The 19,567-nt window shown below is 43.9% G+C and overlaps 1 protein-coding gene across 1 annotated transcript in view; it reads right to left on the bottom strand.

Annotated features, from left to right (window-relative positions):
* Positions 1-205: 205 nt before the first annotated feature.
* Positions 206-19,567, bottom strand: part of LOC115117971 (phosphatidylinositol 4-phosphate 3-kinase C2 domain-containing subunit beta-like) — a 93,511-nt gene continuing 74,149 nt past the window's right edge. The window contains 13 exon segments of the mRNA XM_065002726.1: positions 206-5,699; positions 6,712-6,840; positions 6,976-7,088; positions 7,292-7,373; positions 9,815-9,932; positions 14,813-14,937; positions 15,322-15,523; positions 15,845-15,954; positions 16,080-16,236; positions 16,460-16,629; positions 16,781-16,917; positions 19,076-19,205; positions 19,379-19,471. Of these exon segments, the coding sequence (XP_064858798.1) occupies positions 5,508-5,699; positions 6,712-6,840; positions 6,976-7,088; positions 7,292-7,373; positions 9,815-9,932; positions 14,813-14,937; positions 15,322-15,523; positions 15,845-15,954; positions 16,080-16,236; positions 16,460-16,629; positions 16,781-16,917; positions 19,076-19,205; positions 19,379-19,471 (1,758 nt within the window). The 3' untranslated portion in view covers positions 206-5,507.

Here is a 19,567-nt window from a genome sequence, read left to right as displayed (position 1 = left end):
GCTACACTGAGATGAACAGTTAAACCAAATAGTTAGGTTTCCATTGTAATTAGACATATTTCAATGTTGTTTCAATACAAACAAGATGGTGCAATGATTTGGAATGTTACTGACACAAGCTTCTGAGTCAGTGGCTGTTTAATCTTACATGGCGCTTTCATCAAATGAAACACGCATCGGCTACGCTCACCAAAATACACAAACGTCTTTTCAATTCAAGTTTATTTTGTTATTTAGTGCAAATTATATTACATAACATGGTCAAAAATTAAGAAAACAACAACTAGAACCAAATACTGAATTAAAGAAATATGTCACATTAATGATATTCTCAGTATTTACAGCACACAAGATCCAGTTCATTTAAAAAATGTACATTCTGTCCCATTTTCCCAGGATGACAGAGGTCAGAGTTCAGTCCCTTGACCTGGAAGGATCCAGGTAAAACCCAGTCCCAAATAGACCCCTACCCCTAGCCTCTACCAGATAGATCTAAAATATTTAGACAGGTACCTCCTGGTAACTAGGTGAAATGATCACCATATTTATTCATATCCTTTCAGATCTACACTTAGTACATAGCAGCTAGGTGCTAAGGGCTTGGGGCTAGGTTTGGGAGTCCCAATGCCTTCAAACGAACCCCTGTCCCAGTCTCCTTCCATTCATAATCACTGGTCTGTATTTAAACATGAGAGGCAAGAGCAATATTTTGATCATATCCCTTTTACCCAGAGTAATATACTGTATAGAGATCCAGAGCTATACGACTCTCCTCTTAGCTACAATATCAAGACCAGAAAGGAAAGGAGACAAGGAGGAAGCCTCCTTTCCCCCAAAGTGGTACAACTGACACACACAAAATAAATCAGACACTTTCACTTCAATGTCTGTCATCAGCTTTATAGCACACAACAAACACCTACACTCTCAACATGGAGAAAGTCATCTTTCAATCATATAGTGTTCCTTGTAACTTCACACTGCAGAGCCTAAAGCTACAGTGCAGCCATCCAGACTGCTGTGAAACTCAGAGGAAATGTTGTTCATGTTCTAGAAATCAAACAGAAAGAAGCAGATATCCACCAGACACATTCAATAGGCAGTCAAATAAAGTGTTGTTTTTGAATGAGTTCAGTGGTTAAACTGGTTGTTCCAGGTTAGGCATACCAGTGCGGTTTGATTACTGCTCTTTAGCCCCAGGGAGGCTAACCTCTAGTCATTCAACACACACCTGTTCAGACTACCTATCCCTGTTTCTAAAACTGTGCTCTTTATGAATCATGAATGAACTGGCAAATAAACATCTTCAGAGATATCAATTCTTCATGTGCTAAATTAGACATATATGAATACATAACTGTACAGGGCTGGTGAACTGGTCAGTAACTCCTAGGCAGAGTATGCTGAACAGTATGTGATGTCAAAGGAAACCAAACCAAATAGTATCTAAATATTCAATTTTACGTGTTACATTTCAGCACCTGTGAAAGCCAGCCTTAACCTGTATTAGCCTGTCTGTACTTGTATAGTGATCCGAAAACATCAGACACCAAGATGTTATGATATCTTACCAATAACTGCTCCATTTGAGAAACTTCCTTCACAGCCATATATGACCAGAAGTTGTTTTTTTCCCAGACCAAGTGACTTTGACCAGGAATAAATCTGGTCCTAGGTATTGGCAATTGTTCATGGTCAGGTCATTTCTTGGTCAGGTCAAAACTCCTAGGCCTAATTCATGAGTTCATCTTGACCTTTCCCTCTCACCTGTGAATTAAGACATTGATTCTGTGTGGATATAGTACACTGCCCACAAGCATTTTACTCCAATGAAAATGTACTTTTTACATTCATAGAGGTCACAGTGTCTGTCTGCCAGAGTGAAACAGGGCCAGTGTGTAAGCCTCTTACAGAAGAAAATGAGAAATCACTTCCAAAAAAAGACTGCAGTGCAACACCCCAGAACTTCCCAAAGACAAGATACAAATGAGTAGAGCAATGCTGCTGTAGGTACATGTAGTTGGTACATGTAGTTGGTACATGTAGTAGGTACATGTAGTTGAGGTTTGTTTTCCTGGTATGTATAAAATCACACACACAATCCTTGTTTTGCACTTATCCTGTCAGTGTGCTGTTGTGTTTTCTATTATAGCTACAGTACTGGATTATATATAGGCAGGATCCCTTTGTAGTTTGAAACAACATGAAAGTCCAATGTAAGTGAAAAATGCATGAGAAATAAATCCAAGTGCAATATGTCCACTGGATTCAGTTGAATGGTGCAGTTGAATGGTGCAGTTAAATGGTGCTTCAGTTTGTGTTTGAAAGAGCATTTTCTTTGTGATATACAGTACATCTCTGGCCCCAGCAAACAGTTCGATTTTTCCAACATCCACGTATGTGTTATGTAGAAGCACTAATTCAAAATATATTTGTGAAGGCATTGATAAAAGCAAAAAATAGACATTTGAAAGACATTTGAAATGCAAATAGCGATGATCAAATAGGCAAATTAAGCGTAGGTACAGCTTGGATAACAACAGCTACTAAACAATGGAAGACACAAACACACAGCGCACAGTCCTACAAGTTCTACAGTAGAGTAGCTAGTCACTGACTGAGTGAACTAAAAATAGTATTTAATGTGTTCGGGTAGACCCACACCATAATGTGTTAGGGTAGACCCACACCATAATGTGTTAGGGTAGACCCACACCATAATGTGTTAGGGTAGACCCACACCATAATGTGTTTAGGGTAGACCCACACCATAATGTGTTTAGGGTAGACCCACACCATAATGTGTTAGGGTAGACCCACACCATAATTTGTTTAGGGTAGACCCACACCATAATTTGTTTAGGGTAGACCCACACCATAATGTGTTAGGGTAGAGCCACACCATAGTGTGTTAGGGTAGACCCACACCATAATGTGTTAGGGTAGACCCACACCATAATGTGTTAGGGTAGAGCCACACCATAGTGTGTTAGGGTAGACCCACACCATAATGTGTTAGGGTAGACCCACACCATAATGTGTTAGGGTAGACCCACACCATAATGTGTTAGGGTAGACCCACACCATAATGTGTTAGGGTAGACCCACACCATAATGTGTTTAGGGTAGACCCACACCATAATGTGTTAGGGTAGACCCACACCATAATGTGTTTAGGGTAGACCCACACCATAATGTGTTAGGGTAGACCCACACCATAATGTGTTAGGGTAGACCCACACCATAATGTGTTAGGGTAGAGCCACACCATAGTGTGTTAGGGTAAACCCACACCATAATGTGTTAGGGTAGACCCACACCATAGTGTGTTAGGGTAAACCCACACCATAATGTGTTAGGGTAGACCCACACCATAATGTGTTAGGGTAGACCCACACCATAATGTGTTAGGGTAGACCCACACCATAATGTGTTAGGGTAGAGCCACACCATAATTTGTTAGGGTAAACCCACACCATAATGTGTTAGGGTAGACCCACACCATAATGTGTTAGGGTAAACCCACACCATAATGTGTTAGGGTAGACCCACACCATAATGTGTTAGGGTAGACCCACACCATAATGTGTTAGGGTAAACCCACACCATAATGTGTTAGGGTAAACCCACACCATAATGTGTTAGGGTAGACCCACACCATAATGTGTTAGGGTAGACCCACACCATAATGTGTTAGGGTAGACCCACACCATAATGTGTTAGGGTAGACCCACACCATAATGTGTTAGGGTAGACCCACACCATAATGTGTTAGGGTAGACCCACACCATAATTTGTTAGGGTAGACCCACACCATAATGTGTTTAGGGTAGACCCACACCATAATATGTTAGGGTAGACCCACACCATAGGGTATTAGGGTAGACCCACACCATAATGTGTTAGGGTAGACCCACACCATAATGTGTTTAGGGTAGACCCACACCATAATGTGTTTAGGGTAGACCCACACCATAATGTGTTAGGGTAGACCCACACCATAATGTGTTAGGGTAGACCCACACCATAATGTGTTTAGGGTAGACCCACACCATAATGTGTTTAGGGTAGACCCACACCATAATGTGTTTAGGGTAGACCCACACCATGATGTGTTTAGGGTAGACCCACACCATAATGTGTTAGGGTAGACCCACACCATAATGTGTTAGGGTAGACCCACACCATAATGTGTTAGGGTAGACCCACACCATAATGTGTTTAGGGTAGACCCACACCATAATGTGTTAGGGTAGAGCCACACCATAGTGTGTTAGGGTAGACCCACACCATAATGTGTTAGGGTAGACCCACACCATAATGTGTTAGGGTAGACCCACACCATAATGTGTTAGGGTAGACCCACACCATAATGTGTTAGGGTAGACCCACACCATAATGTGTTAGGGTAGACCCACACCATAATGTGTTAGGGTAGACCCACACCATAATGTGTTAGGGTAGACCCACACCATAATGTGTTTAGGGTAAACCCACACCATAATGTGTTAGGGTACAAAAGCATGTTAGCATGTGTTAGGGTACAAAAGCATTCATTCCCTCTCTCAAATCAGAAAAACTGACCCACATAATTCACATATCACAATTTACATAAATCCGTGGTACACAGAAATGAAAATATACATATACCACACAACCAAACAGAGCTCAACATGGAGCTGCATTAACAGAAGGGTCCCATTTGAAAAATAAATAACTTAGGGTTTTCTTTTAAAAGACATGACTTTCAAGGGGACTAAAACTGTTTCAAAGTCTGTTACATCAGGCGATAAGACGGACGGTTATCTGTTGGCCCTAAATAAAGATGTGGTCCATGGGAGAATATCCATTGCATACTCCTCGCATCCTCTTTCCTCCACTCCTTCTCAAAACCCATTGGTTGTTATCAATGAGTAGCAATGCCTTCTGCTTCCTTCCATAGGTCCTCGTGATCTGGTCTTGGGAGGCCATGTTGTTACCAGAGAAAGGTATTCTGGTAGTCAGAGTCACCAGAGATACAGATTGGTAATCTCCCCTCCTGGTCACATGGTCCGTAGTTATCCCTTTTTATGGTGGTCAGAGGCCAGCCTGGCTAACAATAGGTCCACATAGTACAGTCCCATGGATACAGTGTCCAGTGACGATTGAACGTCAGTGAGTCTACAGACACCCACACAAACCCCCACTGGGCATGATAGGGGTCAACACACACCCCCACTGGACATGATAGGAGTCCACACACACCCCCACTGGACATGATAGGAGTCAACACACACCCCCACTGGGCATGATAGGAGTCCACACACACCCCCACTGGGCATGATAGGAGTCCACACACACCCCCACTGGGCATGATAGGAGTCAACACACACCCCCACTGGACATGATAGGAGTCAACACACACCCCCATTGGGGGAATAAACCAGACCAACTCTCACAACTGAGCAGACCTATGCGCGTGCACACACACGCCAACCTGATTAGTAATTTCTCGCCCTCTCTCTCACTCAGTGTGTGGAGTCGGTGCTGGGCGTGCCCAGTTGGTGCCAGTCTGCCCAGCACTGTCCGGGTGTCAGAGTATTCAGGGGGATGAAGGCCTCGCCCAGCAGGGTGTTTTCCCAGAATGCACCATCCCCGAGTACCCGTAGATGGATAACCCTCTGCTGCAGGTCTCCACGAGGGATACGGTCATATACCAACTACAGGGAGAGAGAAGACACACACAGAGTTATACACCAGCCACACAGAGACAGAGAGAGACAGAGAGAGAGAGGAGAGAGAGGACACACAGAGTTATACACCATGTACAGAGAGAGAGAGAAGACACACAGAATTATACACCAGCTACAGAGACAGAGAGAGACAGAGAGAGAGAGAGAGGAGAGAGAGAGGACACACAGAATTATACACCAGCTACAGAGACAGAGAGAGACAGAGAGAGAGGAGAGAGAGGACACACAGAGTTATACACCATGTACACAGAGAGAGAGAGAGAGAGAAGACACACAGAATTATACACCAGCTACAGAGACAGAGAGAGACAGAGAGAGAGGAGAGAGAGGACACACAGAGTTATACACCATGTACACAGAGAGAGAGAGAGAGAGAAGACACACAGAATTATACACCAGCTACAGAGACAGAGAGAGACAGAGAGAGAGGAGAGAGAGGACACACAGAGTTATACACCATGTACACACAGAGACAACGACAGAGAGAGAGAGAGAGAGAGAGAGAGAGAGAGAGAGAGAGAGAAGACACACAGAATTATACACCAGCTACAGAGACAGAGAGAGACAGAGAGAAGACACACATAATTATACACCAGCTACAGAGACAGAGAGAGACAGAGAGAGAGAGAGGACACAGAGTTATACACCATGTACACAGAGAGAGAGAGAGAGAGAGAGAGAGAGAAGACACAGAATTATACACCAGCTACAGAGACAGAGAGAGACAGAGAGAGAGAGGAGAGAGAGAGAGAGAGAGAGGAGCGAGAGAGGACACAGAGTTATACACCATGTACACACAGAGAGAGAGAGAGAGAGAGAGAAGACACACAGAATTATACACCAGCTACAGAGAGAGAGAGAGAGAGAGAGAGAGAGAGAGAAAGAGAGAGAGAAGACACACAGAGTTGTACAACAGAGTTTATACAACAGTCGAGATACACAAATTTACATACACAGTCACACATCAACTAGGTCTCACCATCTCATTGTAGGTGGGGTTGCAAGTGCGGCGCGCGGCCTTGGTCTTCCTCTTGCTGGTTTTCTGGGGGTCTGGGAGGAGGTACAGCTTGACATAGGGGTCAGGGTCTGTCCCTTCCTGCAAGGGTTGCTAGGAAATACACAGGAGGAACGATAGTCAGTACATATCTAAAATAACAGTCTACAGTAGAAGTCTTCAACACCATTACATTCTCAATTAGCATCAGTATGCTGAAAGTACACACACACACACGCACACACTCACCAGGCCTCGTATGTGCATGACCATGATGAAGAGCTTGTCACTCTTGTAGGAGATGGAGAGCTTGACCTCTCCTACCACTTTGCCTGAGACCGGAGCCCAACAGATCTCTGCAGGTGGGGGAGAAAGACCGGAACATCTGATTATAGCAGAATTATTGTCTCAATGTGGGATTTTAATAAGGTTATACAGTATGAGTGTATGTGTGTGTGTGTGTGTTTATAGTGGCGGGTGGGTGGGTAGGCGGGTTGGTGGGTAGGCGGGCGGGTGGGTGGGCGGGTGGGTGGGTAGGCGGGTGGGTGGGCGGGTGTACCTGCAGGTTTGCTCTGCAGTGTGTTCACCACTGTTCCAGGTTTCTCGTCTCTTTGCAGAGGATGGAAGAAAGTGTAGATGAGGTCACACTGAGATAAAGAGAGACAGAAAGACAGAGACAAAATTAGACACAGAGACAGAGAGACAGAGAGAGACAGAGAAAAAGAGACATAAAGAGAGAGACAGAGAGAGAGAGAGAGAGAGAAAAGGAGAAAGGGGAAGAGAGGAGGTACATTCAGTTAATGACAGAAAACAACATGACACCTCCACGAGACCTAATTCATTCCTAGGTGGAACATCAACTCATAACAATACTGTGGGCGCTATTTTCAAACTGAAAAAAATAAATGGGAGTGCTAGCAGTTCTAGCTTGTGTTTACGTTTGACATGGAAGTTGAGCTGTGTGTGTGATGTCAAACTGTTCTATTAGAGATACAGTAGAGGGAAGTTCTGGTAAGTGACTACAGTACCCGCCCTGACAGATTGTGTGTGTATGTCTAAGGCTGTAACACTGATATGCGGCTTCTTCTAAAAGGAAGGGCTGAATTATAAGAAACTCTCCAGTCATAGTGAAACCACAACCACGTACAGACTTGACTCCACATATATCATTCTGCCTCCACTTTAATGAGCCTGTGTCTGTGCACATAAAGAAAACTGGCAGTTAAATAAATAATATAGTAACAATTCAGATTCAAAGTTTACATACACCGTAGCCAAATATATTTAAGCACAGTTTCACAATTCCTGACATTTAATCCTAGGAAAATGTCCCTGTTTTAGGCCAGTTAGGATCACCACTTTATTTTAAGAATGTGAAATGTCAGAATAATAGTAGAGAGAATGATTTATTTCAGCTTTTATTTCTTTCATCACATTCCCAGTGGGTCAGAAGTTTACGTACACTCAGTTAGTATTTGGTAGCATTGCCTTTAAATTGTTTAACTTGGGTCAAACGTTTCGGGTGGCCTTCCACAACAAGTTGGGTGAATTTTGGCCCATTCTTCATGACAGAGCTGGGGTAATTGAGTCAGGTTTGTAGGCCTCCTTGCTCGCACACGCTTTTTTCAGTTCTGCCAACACATTTTCTATAGGATTGAGGTCAGGGCTTTGTAATGGCCACTCCAATACCTTGACTTTGTTGTCCTGGGGTCATTGTCCATTTGGAAGGCCCATTTGCGACCAAGCTTCAACTTTGTGATGTCTCGTGATGTTGCTTCAATATATCCACATATTCTTTCTGCCTCATGATGCCATCTATTTTGTGAAGTGCAACAGTCCCTCCTGCAGCAAGCACCCCTACAACAGGATGCTACCACCCCCGTGCTTTAAGGTTGGGATGGTGTTCTTCGGCTTGCAAGCCTCCGTGTCCTCCAAATATAATGATGGTCATTATGGTCAAACAGTTCTATTTTTGTTTCATCAGACCAGAGGACATTTCTCCAAAATGTATGATCTTTGTCCCCATTTGCAGTTGCAAACCGTAGTCTGGCTTTTTAATGGAGGTTTTGGAGCAGTGGCTTCTTCCTTGCTGAGCGGCCTTTCAGGTTATGTTGATATAGGACTCGTTTTACTGGATATAGATACTTTTGTACCCGTTTCCTCCAGCATCCTCACAATGTCCTTTGCTGTTGTTCTGGGATTGATTTGTACTTTTCACATCAAGGTGCATTCATTTCTAGGAGACAGAACGCGTCTCCTTCCTGAGCGGTATGACGGCTGCGTGGTCCCATTGTGTTTATACTTGCGCAATATTGTTTGTACAGATGAACGTGGTACCTTCAGGCGTTTGGAAATTGTTCCCAAGGATGAACCAGACTTGTGGACGTCTACCATTTTATTTCCCGAGGTCTTGGATGGTTTCCTTTGATTTTCCCATGATGTCAAGCAAAGAGGCACTGAGTTTGAAGGTAGGCCTTGAAATACATCCACAGGTACACCTCCAATTGACTCAAATGATGTCAATTAGCATGATGTCAATTATCAGAAGCTTCTAAAGCCATGACATCATTTTCTGGAATTTTACAAGCTGTTTAAAAGGCAGTCAACTTAGTAAACTTCTGACCCACTGGAATTGTGATACAGTGAGTTATAAGTGAAATAATCTGTAAACAATTGTTGGAAAAATGACTTGCAGGCACAAAGTAGATGTCCTAACTGACTTGCCAAAACTATAGTTTGTTAACAAGAAGTTTGTAGAGTGGTTGAAAAAGAAGTTTTAATGACTCCAAGCAGAGTGTATGTAAACTTCAGATTTCAACTATAGTCATTTGCATTAAAAATTAACTGTTCATATAGAATTAGGATGACATTCATGGTCAGTCTAGTGGTTTTCAAACCTGTACTCTGGGACACCCAGTCATTCCATGTATTTGATCTATTCCAGAGTTAGCACACCTGATTGAACAGAGTCAACACCTGAACCAAGAGGTTTGAGAACCACTGGTCTAGTGAATATAGTGATAGCACAGTGCTTTAAATGGACCTTTAAATAGAATGGCTGAACCAAAGGTCGGAGGTGACTGGTTACCTGGGCGACCTCGGGCGCAGCGTGCACCAGATGCCAGACGTATCCGTTGAGCTCGTCTTTCCTCCTATCAGCCATCGCTTCTCCTCGAGACCGCCCAATCAAAAACCGGCTGGGGAAACTGGGAGGGGCATCAAAGGCAGTGGTGTAAAGTAAGTAAAATACTTTAAAGTACTACTTAAGTCATTTTTTGGGGTATCTGTACTTTACTCAACTATTTATATTTTTCAAACTTTTACTTCACTGCATTGCTAAAGAAAATAATAATGTACTTTTTACCTAACACCCAAAAGTACTTTTTTGAATGCTTACCAGGACAGGAAAATGGTCAAAGTTACACACTTATCAAGAAAACATCCCTGGTCATCCCTACTTCCTCTGATGAAGCGGATTTACTAAACACACATGCTTCATTTGTAAATGATTTCTGAGTGTTGGAGTGTGCCCTGGCTATCAGTAAATGTAAAAAAATACAAGAGGGGCTCCCGGGTGGCGCAGCGGTCTAAGGCACTACAGATCCTGGTTCCTTCTCGGGCTGTATCACAACCGGCCGTGATCAGGAGTCCCATAGGGCGGAGTGCAACTGGCCCGGCATCGTCCAGGTTAGGGGAGGGCTTGGCTGGAGGAGCTTTACTTGGCTCATCGTGCTCTAGCGACTCCTTGTGGCGGGCCAGGCGCCTGTAGGCTGACCTTGTTTGATAGGTGAACAGTGTTTTCTGTTTCCGGGTTAAGCAAGCGCGGTTTGGCGGGTCATGTTTCAGGAAGACCCATGACTCGACCTTCGCCTGCCGAGCCCAGAGAGTATAAAAGAGTATAAAAAAAGAATATAAAAGTAAAGTGTAATTTGATTTAATTTAAGTTCGCTATCGTTCGCTAGTCCTACTGGTAGGCTAGTTCTCTTGTGATAATTCTGACAAGAAACATTATTAAGGCCCGGGCCATACACCAAGCCAATAACTATAATCATAATTGTAATGATAAACTATAGGCTACATAACTATAAAACACTGGTGAGCATCCACACAAGAGGACATTTTATAGTTGATCATTCCACAGTCCTACACCTGTCAATCAACTGATCAACACATTCCACTGCTTATAATAAGGTGGTAACAAGACCATACATGGGGTCTCTAACACAGATACGGGTTCAGACAATTCAGTGCTTTCAGGGTGTGTTCATTGTCATAGTGAAAACTGCAAACAATACTTCAATGTACATGGAGGTCTAATGAAAAATAATATACTAACTTGTATTGAAATGTAGCAATTCAACAAACTGTTTAGCCTGTGCATCTTTTACAGCATGTCATTGCCTTGTTGCTCAAGTGGTTTGAAGTGATTTCCATTTTTCTAATAGTTGTCAATTCCTTTGGTTCTTCCTTTTCACTGTGCTCATCTCCGTGCAACAATGTAATCATAACCGGCCAAAAGTGATCACATAAGCACTCTCTCCTCAACTTTCCCCGACATTCATTTTCTATGCTGTAGGCTTGTTCTACATTCAGAAATTAGCAAGACCAAGCCTGCTTCTTTCCCTGAATAAACTATTAGGCCTAGTATAAAAATGAAAATAAATGTCCTACTATCTTTTGTAGCTTTTCCTGAGATTTTACGAGAAGAGTAATGGCCTATTGTGGAGAGGCTTGCTTAGCCTGTTGCACAAGGAAAAAGCTGTAATAGAGTCTAGTGATGTGTAGCCAAATTAAGAAGCTAAATATTAGCTCGATATTAGGCTAATAATTAGCTAAATATGAAATCAAATCAAATTTTATTTGTCACATACACATGGTTAGCAGATGTTAGTGCGAGTGTAGCGAAATGCTTGTGCTTCTAGTTCCGACCATGCAGTAATAACCAACAAGTAATCTAGCTAACAATTCCAAAACTACTACCTTATAGACACAAGTGTAAGGGGATAAAGAATATGTATATAAAGATATATGAATGAGTGATGGTACAGAGCGGCATAGGCAAGATACAGTAGATGGTATTGAGTGCAGTATATACATATGAGATGAGTATGTAAACAAGTGGCATAGTTAAAGTGGCTAGTGATACATGTATTACATAAGGATGCAGTAGATGATATAGAGTACAGTATATACGTATACATATGAGATAAATAATGTAGGGTATGTAAACATTATATTAGGTAGCATTGTTTAAAGTGGCTAGTGATATATTTTACATAATTTCCCATCAATTCCCATTATTAAAGTGGCTGGAGTTGAGTCAGTGTGTTGGCAGCAGCCACTCAATGTTAGTGGTGGCTGTTTAACAGTCTGATGGCCTTGAGATAGAAGCTGTTTTTCAGTCTCTCGGTCCCAGCTTTGATGCACCTGTACTGACCTCGCCTTCTGGATGATAGCGGGGTGAACAGGCAGTGGCTCGGGTGGTTGTTGTCCTTGATGATCTTTATGGCCTTCCTGTGACATCGGGTGGTGTAGGTGTCCTGGAGGGCAGGTAGTTTGCCCCGGTGATGCGTTGTGCAGACCTCACTACCCTCTGAGAGCCTTACGGTTGTGGGCGGAGCAGTTGCCGTACCAGGCGGTGATACAGCCCGACAGGATGCTCTCGATTGTGCATCTGTAGAAGTTTGTGAGTGCTTTTGGTGACAAGCCGAATTTCTTCAGCCTCCTGAGGTTGAAGAGGCGCTGCTGCGCCTTCTTCACGATGCTGTCTGTGTGGGTGGACCAATTCAGTTTGTCTGTGATGTGTACGCCGAGGAACTTAAAACTTACTACCCTCTCCACTACTGTTCCATCGATGTGGATAGGGGGGTGTTGCCTCTGCTGTTTCCTGAAGTCCACAATCATCTCATTAGTTTTGTTGACGTTGAGTGTGAGGTTATTTTCCTGACACCACACTCTGAGGGCCCTCACCTCCTCCCTGTAGGCCGTCTCGTCGTTGTTGGTAATCAAGCCTACCACTGTTGTGTCGTCCGCAAACTTGATGATTGAGTTGGAGGCGTGCGTGGCCACGCAGTCGTGGGTGAACAGGGAGTACAGGAGAGGGCTCAGAACGCACCCTTGTGGGGCCCCAGTGTTGAGGATCAGCGGGGTGGAGATGTTGTTGCCTAGCCTCACCACCTGGGGGCAGAAATCGAGTACCCAGTTGCACAGGGCGGGGTCGAGACCCAGGGTCTCGAGCTTGATGACGAGCTTGGAGGGCACAATGGTGTTAAATGCCGAGCTGTAGTCGATGAACAGCATTCTCACATAGGTATTCCTCTTGTCCAGATGGGTTAGGGCAGTGTGCAGTGTGGTTGAGATTGCATCGTCTGTGGACCTATTTGGGCGGTAAGCAAATTGGAGTGGGTCTAGGGTGTGGTAGGGTGGAGGTGATATGGTCCTTGACTAGTCTCTCAAAGCACTTCATGATGACGGAAGTGAGTGCTACGGGGTGATAGTCGTTTAGCTCAGTTACCTTAGCTTTCTTGGGAACAGGAACAATGGTGGCCCTCTTGAAGCATGTGGGAACAACAGACTGGGATAGGGATTGATTGAATATGTCCGTAAACACACCAGCCAGCTGGTCTGCGCATGCTCTGAGGGCGCGGCTGGGGATGCCGTCTGGGCCTGCAGCCTTGCGAGGGTTGAAACGTTTAAATGTTTTCCTCACGTCGGCTGCAGTGAAGGAGAGTCCGCATGTTTTAGTTGCGGGCAGTGTTAGTGGCACTGTATTGTCCTCAAAGCGGGCAAAAAAGTTATTTAGTCTGTCTGGGAGCCAGACATCCTGGTCCGTGACGGTGCTGGTTTTCTTTTTGTAATCCGTGATTGACTGTAGACCGTATTAGGGCTATATGCTAAATATTTACCTGTCAAAGTGCAAGACAAATCATTTGACAGATTAGGAAATGGCAGATCTGTAGTGGGTTTCTCCAGGCTGTGCTCTGTGGCCTACGTTTTTAGACAAGACAATTATTATACCTGGGCTACAACAACACCGTGCAATGAGGAACGTATTATTGTTATCAAGTGAATACACAATTATTGTCCATAGGCTGTAAACTGATGTGATGTAGGCTAATTTCAATAACTGCTCAGGCCAACAGCCTAGGCCTGAGTATGCAACTATTTGGGTCTATTCTTGATAGTTTAGAAGGTCTAGAAAGGTACATTAGCAGGTGACTCATATGGTGTATTTTGTCAGGATGTAGCCTGTTGTTAAGACAGGCCTATTGTAGTAAAATATTGGCTTCTCCTCTCCAACTCCCTGCCCGTGAATGCTGTAGCCTATTTTATATTCAGCCAGCAAGAACAAGCGTGCATCTCCCCTCCAATAGACTATTAGTAGGCTAAAGAAAATATGTTGAAATGTGTCCAACAAGCTTTTGTAGTCTGGCTTTCCTGGGACTCTACAATAATTAAAAGGAATAGCTGTGGCAGTGAAAAGGCCAGGTGCGTCATTGCGCAACAGAACAGTGAAGACAGACAGGGTGTAGACTAACTTAGATGTGGATGCATATTAGCCAATAATTAATTAGCTCAATGTTAGGTTTCACACTACAAGTGAATATATCCAGTCAATTTACACAGTGAAAGTAAAAAAGCTTTATCAGATAAAGAAATCCTAGGTAGCTGCCTATACTATGTGTGCTCCTGAGGCTGTGCTGAGCGCTCCTTCCCAGTCCCCAGCTAACAGCTAGAAAACACACTCTATTGTTTCAGTTTTTTAGGGACAAGAAATGTATTCTACCTAGGCTACAACACAATGTAATGAAGAATGTTATTATTGTTTTTAAGTGAGTAACAAAACTCTAGTCTAGTCTGTAAACTGCAGTGAATAGCCTGTCATTTGAATAACTGCTCAAAAGCCTTCTAACCAAGTGAGAGAGACTTTGTTATTTCTTCAAACTATCCACCTCTATTATCGATTAAGAATTACAATAATTGAGCTGGTCAACGCCATCGATAATCGTTGAGAGCCCAACGAGCAGATTTGGGTTACAGCTCTTTATAGCAAAGTACATCCTGTCAGTGTGTGTGTGTGTGTTACCTGGGTAGTTTGGATGAGGGGAAGACGAGGCGTAGTTTACTGTGTAGTTCATAGAACTCCTCAAAGCTCCTCTGGACCAACACTGACCCCTGCTGGCCCTCTCGCTCCACCTTCACCACAAATGCCTGTGGGGAGAGACACACACACACTATACAGTTGATCTTACATGACTCCAGCCTTACGTGATACATCCTTTACGAAGGCTGTGGGTTAGGGTTAGGGAGAGACAGTTTGTCTTTTGTATTTGTTGCTGGGCTTATACTAAAGTGTAGGTGCATGTTGTGTGTAGCTAACTGTAGACTTACATAGCATTCATTTTCTGAGGCTGTGTGTGTATACGTAGTATATTGTGTGACTGTGGCCTTACGTATTCTTGAATCATTTGCTGGGGCTGTATGTGCGTATGTAGTCTAGTGGACATATCCCTTGCTGGGCCTATATGAACATGGAAGTGTAGATTTACACATAGGTTTCATTTACGAGGTCTGTAGGTGTACATGTAGACGTACGTATCCTTTGCTGGAGCTGTACGTTCGTATGTGTCGGCAGACAAAGAGGTTGCGGATGAGTCCATCAGTCTTTAGGGTGTAAACCCGAGGGGCAAAGGAGAGGACAGGATGCTCCTCGGATGAGGCAAACTTCATCTGGGCCAAGTTATGGATGAAGAAGTTCAACTTAGTTGCAACACTGCCCAGACTGGACTCTATCAACCTAGAGAGGGACAGAGAGAGGAGGGACAAAGAGAGAGAAAGTGAGAGGAGTCAGACAAGAGATCACACAGTCTATGCCTGTATGGTTTATACTGTAAGTCTATATAGGGGCAGCGGGTAGCCTAGTGGTTAGAGCGTTGGGCCAGTAACCGAAAGGTTGCTAGATCGAATCCCAGAGCTGACAAGGTAAAAATCTGTTGTTTTGCAGCTGAACAAGGCAGTTAACCCACTGTTCCTAGGCTGTCATTATAAATAAGAATGTGTTCTTAACTGACATGCCAAGTTAAATAAAAAATATATAGAATATACTGTGTGCGTGTACCTGGTGAAGTACATTGTAGCGTCAGCCTCAGACTCGTGAGGTCTCAAGGCGTCGTAGACATACTTCAGATCATCCAGGTCTGACAGCTCAGGAATGCCACACGACAACATCTATACAGGACACAAAGGAAGACATCAGTGTGTGTGCGTTCGTACACACACACACGCACGCACACACACACACGCACACACACACACACACGCACACACTCACACACGTGTGTATGTATACGTACCAGTCCCAGTAGGTTGAGGAAGAGGTGTGTGTGTTTGCGGATGAGGTTGTAGGCCTCACAGCACAGGTCCACAAAGTCATGGAAACGACTGGAAGGTTTGTCTCCTCCGTTGATGACATAGGCCATGTCAGAGGTGAACACAAATGGAGCACGGTCCCTGCCAATCACAAATACACACAGATAAATACCAATCAGAACACAGGGCTATTGGTCTCTTCCAACAGGAACAGAACCATCGGTCTGCCTGCCAATCAGAAAAAGACTAAACCAAAAACAAAGACAGTGGTAAAAGTTGCGTTCCTCTGTCCTCGCAATAGGGACTACATCGAGATTTGAAATTGAAGTTGGGTATACATTTCACAGCGCCCTCCCGGGCTCACCGTTTGATGTTGCCAAACATCTGGGCGTGTCCTAAAAACTTGCCAAAGTCGATGTGGAACATGTGACCGCTGGTCTTTAGCATGATATTGTCGTTGTGACGGTCACAGATACCCAGGATGTAGGTGGCCACGCAGCAGCCTGCGCAAGAGTAGATAAAGTTCTCCACAGCCTAGCAGGACACAGCACAGGGTCAGAGGTTACAGGTCAACGTATGTACGACGAGAGTGTGTTGGTGTGAGGTTGAGAGAGTGGGCGAGTGGGTGTGTGTGTGCTTGAGTGAGTGATAGTTTGTGCATGCGTGCGCATGTGTCTGACTGTACCTTCTCATACTCGTCCTCTGTGGGGTTGTGTTTCTGTAGCCAGTCAGCCAGGGGGCGGTCCTTAAAGGAACCAGTCACTCCATGTTCCCCCTGGATCTTCCTCAGAGTCTCAGCCTGGGGAATCATCTCCACCATACCTGAGAATGAGTGAGAGAGACGAGAAAGAGAGGAGAGAGAGACACATACACCACATAAAACGTGTTTTTCAATCACTCCACAAATGTCTTGTTAACAAACTATAGTTTTGGCAAGTCAGTGAGGACATCTACTTCGTGCATGACACAAGTCATTTTTTCAACAATTGTTTACAGACAGATTATTTCACTGTATCACAATTCCAGTGGGTCAGAGGTTTACATGCACTAAGTTGACTGTGCCTTTAAACAGCTTGGAAAATTCCAGAAAAGTATGTCATGGCTTTAGAAGCTTCTGATAGGCTAATTGACATAATTTGAGTCAATTGGAGGTGTACCTATTGATGTATTTCAAGGCCTAGCTTCAAACTCAGTGCCTCTTTGCTTGACATAATGGGAAAATCAAAAGAAATCAGCCAAGACCTCAGAAAAAAATGGTTGACCTGGTACATCCTTGGGAGCAATTTCCAAATGCCTGAAGGTACCACGTTCATCTGTACAAACAATAGTACGAAAGTATAAAGACCATGGGACCACGCAGCCGGCATACCGCTCAGGAAGGAGACGCGTTCTGTCTCCTAGAGATGAACGTACCTTGGTGCGAAAAGTGGAAATCAATCCCAGAACAACAGCAAAGGACCTTGTGAAGATGCTGGAGGAAACAGGTACAAAAGTATCTATATCCACAGTAAAATTAGTCATATATCGACATAACCTGAAAGGCCCCTCAGCAAGGAAGAAGCCACTCCTCCAAAACACCATAAAAAAGCCAGACTATGGTTTGAACTGCACACGGGGACAAATATTGTACTTTTTGGAGAAATTTCCTCTGGTCTGATGAAACAAAAACAGAACTGTTTGGCCATAATGACCATCGTTATGTTAAGAGGAAAAGGGGGAGGCTTGCAAGCCGAAGACACCATCCCAACCATGAAGCACAGGGGTGGCAGCATCATGTTGTGGGGGTGCTTTGCTGCAGGAGGGACTGGTGCACTTCACAAAATAGATGGCTTCATGAGAAAGGAAAATTAGGACCAAAAGGCTCCTCACCAACTTCTACCACCAAGCCATAAGACTGCTGAACCATTAATAAAATCGCCACTGGAAAATGTAATATTGACCCCCCCCCCTCCCTTTTGTACACTCGCTGTTTGTTTGTTACCTATGCATAGTCAATTCGCCCCCACCTACATACAGATTACCTCAACTAGCTTGTACCCCACACACTGACTTGGTACCGGTGCCCCCTGTATTTAGCCTCGTTATTCTTATTGTGCTACTTTTTAATTTGAGTCTAAATTGTAAATATTTTCTTCTTGAACTGCACTGTTGGTTAAGGGCTTGTAAGTAAACATTTCACGGTGAAGTCTACACTGTTGGTTAAGGGCTTGTAAGTAAGCATTTCACAGTAAAGTCTACACTGTTGGTTAAGGGCTTGTAAGTCAGCATTTCACAGTAAAGTCTACACTGTTGGTTAAGGGCTTGTAAGTAAACATTTCACAGTGAAGTCTACACTGTTGGTTAAGGGCTTGTAAGTGAACATTTCACGGTGAAGTCTACACTGTTGGTTAAGGGCTTGTAAGTGAACATTTCACGGTAAAGTCTACACTGTTGGTTAAGGGCTTGTAAGTGAACATTTCACGGTGAAGTCTACACTGTTGGTTAAGGGCTTGTAAGTAACCATTTCACGGTAAAGTCTACACTGTTGGTTAAGGGCTTGTAAGTGAACATTTCACGGTGAAGTCTACACTGTTGGTTAAGGGCTTGTAAGTAAACATTTCACGGTGAAGTCTACACTTGTTGTATTTGACGCATGTGACAAATAACATTTGATTTGATAATGACATTCTAAATGACATTAGAGCACAGCAGGAAAGGCAGGCCACAGCACTCAATGGAGTGCCTGAAAAAGCTTATTCTACTTTCCCCAAAGAAATCAGAAATACACACATTGTCATCCTAGAGACATTGTCAACCTACAAGAAACATGGTAAAGAGGAGATGGACCCACAGAGCGCTGGTAGTCCCATCCACCCAACTACCAGAAGTAAAACAGGGAAGAGACTCAGGGGGTATGCTAATTTGGTATAGAGTAGACCTAACTCACTTTATTAAATCAATCAAAACAGGAACCTTTCGCTCTCTCCCCCTCCCTCCTTACCTCTGCCTCGTCCGGTAGAAAAACATCTGAAGATGACCGTCCTCATGTCTAGCCCCTCCTGGATCCAGATTTTGTTCATGATGCGGATGATCTGCAGCGTCAGCATGTCCTGGCGCAGGTCGTCACCTGACTTGAGAGCAGAGGTCAGAAGATACAGCGGTCACAGAGGTCGAAGGTCAACAAGGGTTCAGAAAGGCACATTTAAGTGGTTTGTTGATTCAGTAGAGTTAAATGTGCACAACAGTGGCTGCATCTCATTAGTCTTAAGTGGCTCTCTGATTCAGTGGTGTTTGAAATGTTTACTTTGAAGATGACATTGATGTTGTCTCCCAGAGGATCCAGGTTCTGGAAGGACAGTTTGAGGGGCACGGCGTTGGAGTTGAAGTAGGAACACAACTGGAGACAGAGATCACACACAGACATGAGCTCACATACAGACGGGAGGAAAACACACACACACACACACACACACACAGGAGCAAACACACAGGA

Source organism: Oncorhynchus nerka, linkage group LG2 (assembly GCF_034236695.1).
Source record: "Oncorhynchus nerka isolate Pitt River linkage group LG2, Oner_Uvic_2.0, whole genome shotgun sequence".
NCBI classification, from domain to species: Eukaryota; Metazoa; Chordata; class Actinopteri; order Salmoniformes; family Salmonidae; genus Oncorhynchus; species Oncorhynchus nerka.
Note: the sequence above shows the minus strand (reverse complement) of the source record. Positions and strands in the feature narration are given on the sequence as shown.